Source organism: Mesoplodon mirus (assembly GCF_964341445.2).
Source record: "Mesoplodon mirus genome assembly, chromosome: 14".
In the NCBI taxonomy this organism is placed as follows: domain Eukaryota; kingdom Metazoa; phylum Chordata; class Mammalia; order Artiodactyla; family Ziphiidae; genus Mesoplodon; species Mesoplodon mirus.
The window spans coordinates 63,194,440-63,209,636 of record NC_138990.1 but is presented as its reverse complement, the minus strand read 5'-3'; the positions used below and the strand labels follow the sequence as shown (position 1 = coordinate 63,209,636).

General features: G+C 46.5%; 1 protein-coding gene across 1 annotated transcript in view; it reads right to left on the bottom strand.

Moving 5' to 3' along the window:
• The window catches only part of TTC7A (tetratricopeptide repeat domain 7A), a 123,242-nt gene extending 108,355 nt beyond the window's left edge, over positions 1 to 14,887 (bottom strand). The window contains exon 1 of the mRNA XM_082641995.1: positions 14,432 to 14,887. Coding sequence (XP_082498121.1) covers positions 14,432 to 14,615 — 184 coding nt within the window. The 5' untranslated portion in view covers positions 14,616 to 14,887. The remainder of the gene's footprint in view (positions 1 to 14,431) is intronic.
• Positions 14,888 to 15,197: the final 310 nt, after the last annotated feature.

Sequence of the window (15,197 nt, the reverse complement as noted above, 5' to 3'; positions counted from 1 at the left end):
GAGCCTGCGCGTCCGGAGCCTGTGCTCCGCAACGGGAGACGCCACAACAGTGAGAGGCCCGCATACCACAAAAAAAAAAAAGAAAAAAAAAAAAAGAAAATGAGGGACAGAGATTGGTTCAAGATGGCAGAGTGGAAGGATGTGCGCTCACTCCCTCTTGCAAGAGCACCAGAATCACAACTAACTGCTGAATAATCATTGACAGGAGGATGCTGGAACTCACCAAAAAAGATGCCCCACATCCAAGGAGAGCAGAGAAGCCACAATGAGATGGTAGGAGGGGTGCAATCACAATAAAATCAAATCCCATGGCTGCTGGGTGGGTGGCCCACAAACTGGAAAACACTTATACCACAGAAGTCCACCCACTGGAGTGACGGTTCTGAGCCCCAGGTCAGGCTTCCCAACCTGGGGGTCCGGCAATGGGAGGAGGAATTCCCAGAGAATCAGACTTTGAAGGCTGGCAGGATTTGATTGCGGGACTTCGACAGGACTGGGGGAAGGGGAGACTCCACTTTTGGAGGGCACACACAAAGTAGTGTGTGCATCGGGACCCAGGGGAAGGAGCGGTGACCCTATAGACGACTGAACCAGACCTACCTGCTAGTGTTGGAGGGTCTCCTGCAGATGCACGGAGTGGCTATCGCTCACCATGGGGACAAGGACACTGGCAGCAGAAGTTCTGGGAAGTACTCCTTGGTGTGAGCCCTCCCAGAGTCCACCATTAGCTCCACCAAAGAATAGGTAGGCTGCAGTGCTGGGTCACCTCACAGACAAAAAACCAACAGAGAGGGAACTCAGCCACACCCATCAGCGGATTAAAGGTTTACTAAGTTCTGCCCACCAGAGCAACACCCAGCTCTACCCACCACCAGTCCCTCCCATCAGGAAGCTTGCACAAGGCTCTTAGATAGCCTCATCCACCAGAGGACAGACAACAGAAGCAAGAAGAACTATAATCCTGCAGCCTGTGGAATGAAAACCACATTCACAGAAAGACAGACAAAATGAAAAGGCAGAGGACTATGGACCAGATGAAGGAACAAGATAAAACCCTAGAAAACCAAGTGAATGAAGTGGAGATAGGCAACCTTCCAGAAAAAGAGTTCAAAATAATGACAGTGAAGATTATCCAGGAGCTTGGAAAAAGAATGGAGGCAAAGATTGAGAAGATGCAAGAAATGTTTAACAAAGACCTAGAAGAATTAAAGAACAAACACCTAGAAGAATTAAAAAATGAACAGAGATGAACAATACAATAACTGAAACGAAAAATACACTGGAAGGAATCCATAGCAGAGTAACTGAGGCAGAAGAACAGATAAGTGACCTGGAAGACAGAATGGCGGAATTCACTGCCATGGAACAGAAGAAAAAAGAATGAAAAGAAACGAAGACAGCCTAAGAGACCTCTGGGACAATATTAAACACAACAGCATTTGCATTATAGGGGTCCCAGAAGGAGAAGAGAGAGAGAAAGGACCTGAGAAAATATTTGAAGAGATTATAGTAGAAAACTTCCTTAACATGGGAAAGGAAATAGCCACCCAAGTCCAGGAAGTGCAGAGAGTCCCAGGCAGGATAAACCCAAGGAGCAACAAGCCAAGACACATAGTAATCAAATTGACAAAAATTAAAGACAAAGAAAAATTATTAAAAGCAACAAGGGAAAAATGACAAATAACATACAAGAGAACTCCCATAAGGTTAACAGCTGATTTCTCAGCAGAAACTCTACAAGCCAGAAGGGAGTGGCACGGTATATCTAAAGTGATGAAAGGGAAGAATCTACAACCAAGATTACTCTACCCTGCAAGGATCTCAATCAGATTTGATGGAGAAATCAAAAGCTTTACAGACAAGCAAAAGCTAAGAAAATTCAGCACCACCAAAAAAGCTCTACAGCAAATGCTAAAGGAACTTCTCTAAGTGGCAAATGCAAGAGAAGAAAAGGACCTACAAAAACAAACCCAAAACAATTAAGAAAATGGTAATAGGAACATACATATCGATAATTACCTTAAATGTGAATGGATTAAATGCTCCAACCAAAAGACACAGGGTTGCTGAATGGATAAAAAAACAAGACCCATGTATATGCTGTCTAAAAGGGATCCACTTCAGACCTAGGGACACATACAGACTGAAAGTGAGGGGATGGAAAAAGATATTCCAGGCAAATGGAAATCAAAAGAAAGTTGGAGTAGCAATACTCATATCAGATAAAATAGACTTTAAAATAAAGAATGTTACAAGAGACAAGGAAGGACACTACATAATGATCAAGGGATCAATCCAAGAAGAAGACATAACAATTATAAATATATGTGCACCCAACACAGGAGCACCACAATACATAAGGCAAATGCTAACAGCTCTAAAAGAGGAAATCGACAGTAACACAATAATAGTGGGGGACTTTAACATCTCCCTTACACCAATGGACAGATCATCCAGACAGAAAATTAATAAGGAAACACAAGCTTTAAATGACACAATAGACCAGATAGATTTAATTGATATTTATAGGACATTCCATCCAAAAACAGCAGATTACACTTTCTTCTCAAGTGCACACAGAACATTCTCCAGGATAGATCACATCTTGGGTCACAAATCAAGCCTCAGTAAATTTAAAAAAATTGAAATCATATCAAGCATCTTTTCCGACCACCATGCTATGAGATTAGAGATCAATTGAGGGGAAAAAAAACCTAAAAAAGACAAACACAGGGAGGCTAAACAATATGTTACTAAATAACCAAGAGATCACTGAAGAAATCAGAGGAAATCAAAAAATACCTAGAGACAAATGACTATGAAAACACAATGATCCAAAACCTATGGGATGCAGCAAAAGCAGTTGTAAGTGGGAAGTTTATAGCAATACAATCCTACCTCAAGAAACAAGAAAAATCTCAAATACACAATCTAACCTTACACCTAAAGGAACTAGAGAAAGAAGAACAAACAAATCCCAAAGTTAGTAGAAGGAAAGAAATCATAAAGATCAGAGCAGAAAGAAATGAGATAGAAACAAAGAAAACAATAGCAAAGATCAATAAAACTAAAAGCTGGTTCTGGAGAAGATAAACAAAATTGATAAACCTTTAGCCAGACTCATCAAGAAAAAGAGCAAGAGGACTCAAATCGATAAAATTAGAAATGAAAAAGGAGAAGTTACAACAGACACCTCAGAAGTACAAAGCATCCTAAGAGACTACTACAAGCAACTCTATGCCAATAAAATGGACAACCTGGAAGAAATGGACAAATTCTTAGAAAGGTATAACCTTCCAAGACTGAAGCAGGAAGAAATAGAAAATATGAACAGACCAATCACAAGTCTCATGAAATTGAAACTGTGATTAAAAATCTTCCAACAGGGCTTCCCTGGTGGCGCAGTGGTTGAGAGTTCGCCTGCCGATGCAGGTGACGTGGGTTCGTGCCCCAGTCCGGGAAGATCCCACATGCCGCAGAGCGGCTGGGCCCGTGATCCATGGCCGCTGGGCCTGCGCATCCGGAGCCTGTGCTCCGCAACGGGAGAGGCCACAACAGTGAGAGGCCCACGTACCACAGAAAAAAAAAAAAATCTTCCAACAAACAAAAGTCCAGGACCAGATGGCTTCACAGATGAATTCTATCAAACATTTAGAGAAGAGCTAACACCCATCCTTCTCAAACTCTTCCAAAAAATTGCAGAGGAAGGAAAACTCCCAAACTCATTCTATGAGGCCACCATCACCCTGATACCAAAACCACACAAAGATACTACAAAAAAAAAGAAAATTACAGACCAATATTACTGAAGAATATAGATGCAAAAATCCTCAACAAAATACTAGCAAACAGACTCCAACAACACATTAAAAGGATCATACACCATGATCAAGTAGGATTTATCCCAGGGAGGCAAGGATTCTTCAATATACGCAAAGCAATCAATGTGATACACCATATTAACAAACTGAAGAAGAAAAACCATATGATCATCTCAGTAAATGCATAAAAAGCTTTTGACAGGGCCTCCCTGGTGGCGCAGTGGTTGAGAGTCCGCCTGCCGATGCAGGGGATACGGGTTCGTGCCCCGGTCTGGGAGGATCCCATATGCCGCGGAGCGGCTGGGCCCGTGAGCCATGGCCGCTGGGCCTGCGCATCCGGAGCCTGTGCTCCGCAACGGGAGAGGCCACAACAGTGAGAGGCCCGCATACCGCAAAAAAAAAAAAAGCTTTTGACAAAATTCAACACCCATTTATGATAAAAACTCTCCAGTAAGTGGGCATAGAGGGAGCCTACCTCAACATAATAAAGGCCATATACAACAAACCCACAGCAAACATCATTCTCAATGGTGAAAAACTGAAAGCATTTCCTCTAAGATCAGGAACAAGACAGGATGTCCACTCCCGCCACTATTATTCAACATAGTTTTGGAAGTCTTAGCCACAGCAATCAGAGACAAAAAAGAAATAAAAGGAATACAAATTGGAAAAGAAGAAGTAAAACTGTCAGTTTGGAGATGACATGATACTATACATAGAGAATCCTAAAGATGCCACCTGAAAACTACTAGAGCTAATCAATGAATTTGGTAAAGTTGCAGGATACAAAATTAATGCACAGAAATCTCTTGCATTCCTATACCCTAACAACAAAAGATCAGAAAGAGAAATTAAGGAAACAATTCCCTTCACCACTGCGACAAAAAGAATAAAATACCTAGGAATAAACCTACCTAGTGAGGTAAAAGATCTGTACTCAGAAAACTATAAGACACTGATGAAAGAAATCAAAGATGACACAAACAGATGGAGAGATATATCATGTTCTTGGATTGGAAGAATCAATATTGTGAAAATGACTATACTACTCAAAGCAATCTACAGATTCAATGCAATCCCTATCAAATCACCAGTGGCATTTTTTACAGAACTAGAACAAAAAAATCTTAATATTTTTATGGAGACACAAAAGACCCCGAATAGCCAGAGCAATCTTGAGGGAAAAAACAGAGCTGGAGGAATCAGACTCCCTGACTTCAGACTATACTACAAAGCTACAGTAATCAAGACAATATGGTACTGGCACAAAAACAGAAACATAGATCAATGGAACAGGATAGAAAGCCCAGAGATAGACCCACACACTTATGGCCAACTAATCTATGACAAAGGAGGCAAGGATATACAATGGAGAAAAGACAGTCTCTTCAGTAAGTGGTGCTAGGAAAACTGAACAGTTACATGTAAAAGAATGAAATTAGAACACTCCCTAACACCATACACAAAAATAAATGCAAAATGGATTAAAGACCTAAATGTAAGACCGGACACTATAAAACTCTTAGAGGAAGATATAGGAAGAACACTCTATGACATAAATCACAGCAAGATCCTTTTTGACCCACCTCCTAGAGTAATGGAAATAAAAACAAAAACAAACAAATGGGACCTAATGAAACTTAAAAGGTTTTGCACAGCAAAGGAAACTACAAACAAGACGAAAAGACAACCCTCAGAATGGGAGAAAATATTTGCAAACGAATCAACGGACAAAGGGTTAATATCCAAAATATATAAACAGCTCATGCAGCTCAATATTAAAAAAAACAAACAACCCAATTCAAAAATGGGCAGAAGACCTAAACAGACATCTCTCCAAAGAAGACATACAGATAGCCAAGAAGCACATGAAAAGCTGCTCAACATCACTAATTATTAGAGAAATGCAAATCAAATCTACAATTAGCTATCACCTCATACCAGTTAGAATGGGCATCATCAGAAAATCTACAAACAACAAATGCTGGAGAGGGTGTGGAGAAAAGGGAACCCTCTTGCACTGTTGGTGGGAATGTAAATTGATACAGCCACTATGGAGAACAGTATGGAAGTTTCTTAAAAAACTAAAAATAGAATTACCATATGACCCAGCAATCCCACTACTGGGCATATACCCAGAGAAAACCACAATTCAAAAAGACACATGCACCCCAGTGTTCACTACAGCACTGTTTACAATAGCCAGGTCACAGAAGCAACCTAGGTGTCCATCGACAGACAAGTAGATAAAGAAGATGTGGTACGTATATACAATGGAATATTACTCAGCCATAAAAAGGAACAAAATTGGGTCATTTGTTGAGATGTGGATGGATCCAGAGACTGTCATACAGAGTGAAGTAAGTCAGAAAGAGAAAAACAGATATCATATATTAACGCATATATGTGGAATCTAGAAAAATGGTAAAGATGAACCAGTTTGCAGGGCAGAAATAGAGACACAGATGTAGAGAAGCAAACGTATGGACACCAAGGGGGGAAAGTGGTGGTGGGGGGGGGTTGTGGTGGGATGAATTGGGAGATTGGGATTGACATGTATACACTAATATGTATAAAATGGATAAGTAATAAGAACCTGCTGTATAAAAAATAAATAAAATTCAAAATAAAATTAAATTTAATTTAAAAAAAGGAAAAAAAAAATGAGGGACAAAGTCACACCCATGCTCCAAGGTGATAAGTTCTTACACAAGGAAGGAATTCCCTCCAAACAACTGAAGAGGAAAAATATACAAGGTGGCTTAGTAACACATTGTCAGGTGCTCCTATCTTCCATGTAGCAGAATTGGTTTTCTCTGTTATTAAGGTATTTTAGCATGACCCAGGGATAACCTAGCAACCAAGGAGAGTTAAGGCCAGAAGCAGATTTACTGGTGTAGCACGGCAATCCTTGGCACTTTCTCGAGTTCCCGCACACATTAGCTCGTCCACAGACCTCACCCCTTGGCTAGTGATTTCCTATTGCTTGGTTTAATTTGCTGTCTCCCCCACAGCACTGAAAACTGCAATCCTGGAGCCATTGTATCCCTGCTACCTACAGCAGGGACGACCTGAGTGGGATGGGATCCAGGTGCTCAGGATGCAGGGTTTGAGGTTGAGGGTGGTTTCAGGACCGCCTTGGGTGGCTGTGCTTGGTGACTGGCTCCTGGCCTGTCCCCCTTGAACAGAGCAAGGACCACTTAATACAGGCACCCAGTAAACAGTTGCTGAGTAGTGGGATCCTTTCCACTCCCCCATGGGGAAGCCCTGAGGCTCAGGGAGTTCTGTGCTCATCCAAAATGCCTCCAGGGGGGCTTCCCTGGTGGCACAGTGGTTAAGAATCTGCCTACCAATGCAGGGGACATGGGTTCAAGCCCTGGTCCAGGAAGATCTCACATACCGCGGAGCAACTAAGCCTGTGCACCACAACTACTGAGCCTGTGCTCTAGAATCCACGAGCCACAACTACCAAGCCCGTGCACCACAGCTACTGAAGCCCGCGCGCCTAGAGCCCATGCTCCGCAACAAGAGAAGTCACTGCAGTGGGAAGCCCGCGCACCACAACAAAGAGTGGCCCCCGCTAGCCACAACTGGAGAAAGCCCGCACAGTAACAAAGACCCAGTGCAGCCAAAAATAAAATAAAATACATAAATTTATAAAAAAACCCAAAATGCCTCCAGGAACATGTGCTCGATCCCACGTCCTCTAGTGCTCTTCCTGCTGCCAGGATGGTATTCTCAGACCTACTCAGAATGCCACTCACTCCTTACTCTCAGGACCACTGCAGTTTGCTCACAACTCAAAGCCACAGGTGTAAAATTGCATGTCCCTGAATAATGGTCTCTCTTCGTAAGGGAGATTCCCCACAGAGAGCATCCCGGAAGCCCAGATCCCAGAGAACAGTCACAGGAGATGTTCCTTCTGAGGATGCCACAGCCTAGCAGCCCATCCTTTGCTACCTACCTCATGATTTCTAAAAGTAACATTAGGAGGAAATGGCCAAAAATGATGTTTCAAACTATCATCCATCACTAGTGGGACAGAAGTTGGTAGAACCTCTACAAAGGGCAACTTGGCGACATATATCAAAATTATTTCTTGCACATCCCCATTGACTCAGCAATCCCATGCCTACAGATGTCCTCGAACATGTGTAAAACGACCAACACATAAGGTCATTCCTGCAGCTTTGTTTATAATAGCAGAAAACCAGAGAAAACTTTATGTCCATCAACAGAAGGCTGATTAAATAAAGCATGATATATCCATTAAAAGGGACACCATGCCACCATATAAAGGAATGAGGAGGCTCTATATGGGCTGTCATGACATGAACTTCAAGATAAACTGATTAGAAAGTAGAGCACACACAGTGGACCACTGTGTGTTTATGCATGAAAATATGTAAAAGGATAACACAAACATCTGCTAACTTTTCTACCTTACAGGGACGGGGGCAGAGATGGAGGGAGGCTTTTCACTCGTTACTTTTGGGTACCTTTGGAAGGTTGACCCATGTGAATATATCACCTAGTCAAAAATAAAATTTAAATCGACCCAAGAATAGAAGGAATCTTCTACGTTTCCAAAATCTCAGCCAGGAGGGGGAGTGGGCTGCTTAGAAGTGGGTGCCTGAGCAGCATTCCTGAGCTGTGGGCCACTTGGCAACTGGCGGTCCCCTTCTAATCTGTTTTGCATCTGTAAATCCTGAGGTAGAGTTATGAACCTGCTCTTTCCCAGGGAACCTCATCCCTCCCCAGGCTCCGCCTGCCCAGCTGGTCCCGCCCCTCTGCCGTCAGGTGCAGCGGTGCACACAGCTCCCGCCCAGCAGTCTGCAGGTGCCAGTCTGCAGCCCAGCCTTCTGGCCACTGGGTCCCGCCTCCGCCACCCAGCTACCCAGCCCAGAGCTCCCTAGGGTTCCTTTCCTTTCATGCCAAGAGAAACCAGCTTCCTTCTAGGCAAACCTCAATCTTGAAATACTCCTCAGGGCCCACACCTCTCCTCAAAATGTCCTCTGAACACACGCTGCTCAAAGTGTGGTCCGTGGGCTGGGGTGGGTCTGTACGTCTTCGTGACCCAGTCCCGCGGGGTGAGTGCACAAATATAGAGTATATGTTCAGAAATGTTGATAACCATGTGACAGAATAACTGTCGAATCAAATACTAAAAAATTGGTGGTGGGGGGAGTGGGTATCAGTTTATGTATTTTAAGAAAGTATCAGAACACAACAGATTGGGAATCTAAAAAAAAAACCAGAACATAAAACTGAGACTTCACCACAGACCGTTTGAGAAGCACTGCTCTAAACTTCAAAAGTGCCTTTTACTGAAAAAGGGGGGCTGGTATTTGCTGATGGCCCACTGAGTACCAGGTACTTTTTTTTTTTTTTTTTTTTTTTTTTTTTGCGGTATGCGGGCCTCTCACTGTTGTGGCCTCTCCCATTGCGGAGCACAGGCTCCAGACGCGCAGGCTCAGCGGCCATGGCTCACGGGCCTAGCCGCTCTGCGGCATGTGGGATCTTCCCGGACCGGGGCACGAACCCGTGTCCCCTGCATCGGCAGGCGGACTCTCAACCACTGCGCCACCAGGGAAGCCCAGGTACTTTATTATATAGTATCATTTAATCAGCACAGCCCTGATAGGTAGACATTATTCCCATTTTATAGATGACAATAAAGATGCAATGTTGTTATGGTCACAACCCACATAACGTAACACAGCCAAAGAACAGTCCCTCTTCCCCACATCCCACGCAGAGCAGAGCTTCTGACAGTTTGGAAATGAAGAACAGTCTAAGAGCTGCAAACAGTAGGTTAAAAGCTAATCGTAATTCCAAGGGCAGGAATAAGAGTAGTTCTCACTGTCACACACTTGCGAGTTTCAGACTGTTTTGTAGATTAACACTCCGGATCCTTCTCCAGAGCCTTTCTGCCCTCCCTCTTCACACCCAACTCAGTCTCTCTGTTTTTCCATTTAGTAGACACTCAAGTAGATATCGGGAATTTACTTTCTTTTCTTCCTTGTCCAACTCTCCTCCCTGCTCCACTTTTTCCATCCCACTGTTCTCAACTGGTCAGTCTATGGAACTGAAGGGTAGTTTGGAATGAAAAGTTCTAGGTTTTCAGTTGTTAAATAAGAATCCAGGTGGATCGAGGCTTTCCTATCCTTCTCCAAAGGTAAAACAGATTGCTTTTCATCATCTTATTGTCCGAAACCTACTCCCTATCCTGGTTTGGGTAAAGTGTTCCAGCTTTTCCCTTGCTGGGGCATTAGGAGGGCCTTCCTCACGGACAGTGCAACAGACTCTGGGAGCCTGGCTCCTGATTCTGGCAGCCCAGCTCAGCTCTCTGCTCTTAGCAGAGGCCCAAAGCAAGTCCCCACTTCGTGGCCCGCCCAGTCTCCCCACCTTGTTTAGGAGGCCTCTGGCGGCTAGCTTCCTCTCCACTCCCACCCCTCTCCAGGCCTCTCGCAGCGTGCCTGTTCCCAGGGACCCACTTCAAGGTTACCGGCTTCCTCCCCGGAACCCATATTTGCAGGGCAGTGCTCCCCACTCTTCCACCTGCCAATTCACTCAGGAAAGGTGGTTCCAGCTGGCAGGCCAGGTGCTCAGACCAGACCCTTCCCTACTGGGTCAAATGGGGACATGGTGGTCTCTGCAGCTGCTCACTTCACAGGACTGCAAAGGGCTGGGACCTTCCAACCGTGGCAAGAGGAGAAAGAGGGCAAAACTAGTGAGGCCACCTGCCTCAAACGTACTCCCGCTAACTTCAACTGAAAAAAAATGCTCAGGACAATCTCCAGTTTTTTTAAAAAAATCACTAATTGAAAAAAAAAGATAGGGGATGACTACAGATTAGGAGAGACTCCAGATGGATGGAGAGAGTAGCAGATGTGATTAAAGCAAGTATAGTAAAAGAATATTCGAATCTAGCTGGTGGGAATACAGGTGTTTACTGCAAAATTCTTTCAACTTTTTGTATGTTTGAAATTTTCATAATAAAATGTTGGGGATAAAAGAAAGATTCAACCCATTAACCAAATGCAATGTGTGGCCTTATTTGGATCCTCATTCTAGCAAACAAACTGTAAAATTAAATAATTAGATGAGGGGGAGGTGTAATAAAAATATGGTAGTTTTATTTTTCAAAAGAGTTCTTGTTTAATAAATACATACTGAAATATTGCAACGTAGGGGAGAAATGGCCCAGGGTGTAGCTTAGACAAAACTATTCATGAGTTTGTGATCACTGACACTGGTTGATGGGTATATGGGATTCATTTTTCTCTCTACTTTTTTGACGTTTTGGAAATTTTTCTTAATAAAGTTTTTTTTTTTAACCACTTGGATGCAGCTCTTTGTTTTTATGTGAACAAAACTCATCACAGCTAGCCACCCTCTGGGGTTCCCCTGCTCCATCCTGACCAAATCTAAACCGGATGTGAGTTTGAAAGAAAATGTACAAACAGTAGTAACCACCTTCCCCCTGGGCAGGTGGTGGGGAGCAGCCTCCCCAGACAGGAAAAGGGGGCCCCTTCTGCGGGAGCATCTCCTGATCCTTTACTCCCACCAGACCAGAAAGAGGTCCCCCTCCTTCAGCTGGGTCTTCCCCTTCTGCTCCCTGGAGTGAAACCCATGTTCTGGGGGGCTATTCTTCGTTTCTCTGGGAAATCCCACAGATACAGCAGGGCCTCAGTCTGTAAAACAGCGTTCAGCTGGGGTTCGTCCTCCTCCCTCAGCACCTTCCTCACCTCTCCCAAATTATGTAATTATGTTGAAGCTTCTGGTCATTGAGTCTAACAGACCAGGTGGGACTTTTAAGAATCTCCCTCCTGGGCTGCAGGGGGCTCAGTATCCACACCCCCTCAAAAAACAGGCCCTTAGCCACGTCCTGTATGATCCTATTTATATGAAACGTCCAGAAGAGGCAAATCTATGGAGACAGAAAGATCAGTGGTCAGGAGGGGGGGATGGGGCAGAAATAGTGAGTTCCGCTGAATGGGTATGGGGCTTCTGCTTGGGATGATGAAAAAGTTCTGGAATTAGACAGCAGTGATGTTTATGCAACATCGTAAATGTACTTAATACCTGGTATTGTACACTTTAAAATGGCTAAAATAGCAAATGTTATGTGTATTTATTTTACCACAAGAAAAAAATACAAAAAATTAAAAAAAAAAACAGGCCCTTAATCCCTCCAGTGATCAAGGAACCCAGTGGAGAGAGAACCAAAATAGCAGACAATCCAAAAAATGCCCTAAGCATGGGCTTCAGGAGTCATTTGTTTTCCTTCCTTGTGTGTGTCTGTGTGTGCACGTGCGTGCAGGCATGTGTGCGTTCTGGGATAAATGTATCTGGAAATAACAATGGGAGAAAATCGCTCATAGGACCAAACCCCAAAATTGGCAGGAGAGACCCCACTGACCTTAGCCTCCCTCTTTGTGCTGGTCAGTTCCCACAGTGAAGCCAACCCAGGCTCCACACTCCTCCCTCTGTCACTAGTAGACCTGGTGTCAGGGACTCTGGTTTGGGTACAGTCTCTGCCACATACTCATTATGTGACCTTTCTGGGCCTTGATGCCTAAAATGGGGACAATAATTCCTGCCCTCCCCACAGGGCTGTTTACAAAAAAAGTTTTTTCAAATAGAAGCAGCACTTTATAACTATACCATACCATTTATAAACTACGCCATACCAGTGCTTCCCAATAATCCTTCACAGAATCCTTCCCAAATGAAGCCTTTATTTGAGAAATGTGGTGTTTATACTCTAACCTTGGCTTGAACATCATACACAGGTGAGCATATTAAAGGCTCTGAGAAGTCCTGCAGTTAAAAAAGATCAGTTTAACAATATTGAATCTGTTAGGTCTAATGACTTAGCTTTTTTGGCTCCCCAAACCCTTTTATCCTAGAATACCAAGGAATTAATTACTCAACCTCCTTGAGACCTCTAAAGAACAGCTTAGGAAGTAAAGCCCTGGATAGATTCTAGGCGGCCCTGGTTACTGTCTTGGGCCCAGCATGCTTCTCTGTGGCGCTGCCAACCTCACCCAGATTCCCACACCTTGACCAGGCCCCAGTGCCCTCTGCATGGGTCATCTTCCATTCCACCCTCACCAGCCCCACCCCACCACATCACCCCACACAGGGGACAGAGGGGAACCTGAAATGTATCTGTCCTTCCCTGGAAGGCGGGGTCTCATCAGTTTCTCCCAAACGTGCATCTTTAGCTCTGGCCACTACCCCTCACTGCCACGCTCAGACCTACCTCAAAGCCTCAAACCGACTGTCCATCCCTGTCACCTAGCCCCCTCAATGTCCATCTATCCTTCCTCCTCATTGGGCAAACATACTCTGCCCTTCCCAACACCAGTTAGAGGCCAGTACCAGTTCTGCTGCTTCCTGAAAACTCCTCTTCCTCTAAGCACCATAATCTAACACAATTGCCCTCTGATCGCCCCTCTGCCTTCCCATCCATTTTGTCAACTCTTCAAGCTGGGATTTTGTGTTATACTTCTTGGAGAGGTAATGGTGCAAGTGGTTAAAAGGATGTACTCAGAAACCTGGGTTCAAATCCTGGTTCCACCACTTATTGGCTGGATGATCAAGTTATTTAAGTTCTCTGTGCCTCAGTTTCTTTATCTGTAAGTGGCAAACAAGAGTACCTGCTTCATGGGGTTGTTGGGAGAAACTGAGTTGATTACAGTGCTTAGTACACCGGCACAGAGTGAGTGAGCGAGTTACTATTACTGTTACTATTATCGTTATCATTCTGTCTCTTCACAGAGCCTTCCACAGGCTGGGCAGTCTTTAAAACTCTTTATATCTGTATTTATTTACTCCCTGCCTCCTTCCACAAAGGCTCTAAAGTTGGCCGCGCACAAAGAGAGGGCTCAGGGAGGGCTCTCCAGGCTGAGCTGAAGGCACCAGGAACAGGTTTGAGGTTGGAGACTGGGGCGCGGTGTTCCCCCACTGCCACATCAGGGTGCCTTCCCGCCCCAGCACAAGAGCCCAGCCCAGCCAAACCAGCCCTACTGCTAAAGCCACAGACTGCCAGGGCTAGATGCGTCCCCAGCCAGAACTCAGAAGAAGAAACTGAGGCTTACCAGGCCTCTTTCCCACTTCTCCACCACTCCACCCTGGCGCTCGTCAAGCCCCCAATCATACCGGCTGTGCACAGAGCTTCGCCGTCAATTTGACTTGGGGGAAAGAGGGGGAGGGCAAGGAGAGATAGGCACAGCCTTCACCTGACGGAGTTTAGGAACCGGAATGGGGGTTGGAGGGGCGGCGCAAGAGTCCGGCCTAAGCCCCAGTCTGATACGTGCCGAAACCACCATTTCACAGCAGTCCGAGCAGCCCACATGATCCAAAAGGGCAGAGAGCAAAAGCCGTTTTTCTCTTTTCCCCAAAGCACCCTGCATGTGAGTTTTCTCCTTGGGCAGAAGAACCTTCCTTACTACCCTGGTTGCTCCTAAGACCAGCACTGTAGCAAGGGTAATACCGAAAGCAGCCACCGCCGGCCCCACGCAGTCGGGGCCCGCTTCCTGGAGGAGGCGCCTTTCGCGCGCTCCGCGCTTGTGAACCGGCCCCTTCCTTCCCTCACTCACCGGTGTCCACAGAGGTGAGCACTGCGTTCGGGCTGGCTCGCCGGCCGCCTCCGCCGCCGGGCACGACTAGCGTCTGCATCTGCCGGACCAGCTCTGGCATGCGGTCCCAGTGGCCCTCGGCGCGGCAGCGCTCCAGCTCGCTCTCCATCTTCAGGTGGGAGCCGTGCGCGCCCTTCGCAGCCATCTTCGAGAGGGCGCTGTCATGGGAGGTGCGGCCGAGAAGTGGAGACCCGGCCGGGGGTGGCGTCCCGGCTGGGGCACACACGCGGGCGGGGTCGACCGGGGCGCGAGCGGCGGCCGGGGCCCGGGTGGCAGCTGGGGCCCGGGTGGCGGCCGGCGGGCAGCAGCCGCAGCACCCAGCGCACCGCCCGGCGTCTCCGGGCTGGGGCTCCGGCTGAGCGGCCCGGACGCCTCCAGGAGCAGCCTCCGCCTCTGCTGCAGCAGCTTCAGGCGCCGCCGCCGCAGCTGCTGTCACAGCCCCCGCCCCACGCCTGGGCGCCGCCAGCTTCGGTCCCACCCCCGGCCGCGGCTCCACCCCTCGGGGGCGTGGCCCGGCCTCAGAGAGCCGGGCGCGCGGGCCGCCAACGCGGCCACAGTAACCAGGCGCGTGCTGGGGCTCGCGGCCGTACCGGCGCCAGTCCCGCGTCGTCGCCGCCGCCGCCGCCGCCGCCGCCGCCGCCCCCGCTGACTCGGCGCTCACTTTAATGCTGCGCGGAGCCCCGGAGCTCGGGGGCGCCTCGCTCCCCACCCCCTCCCCATCCCATCG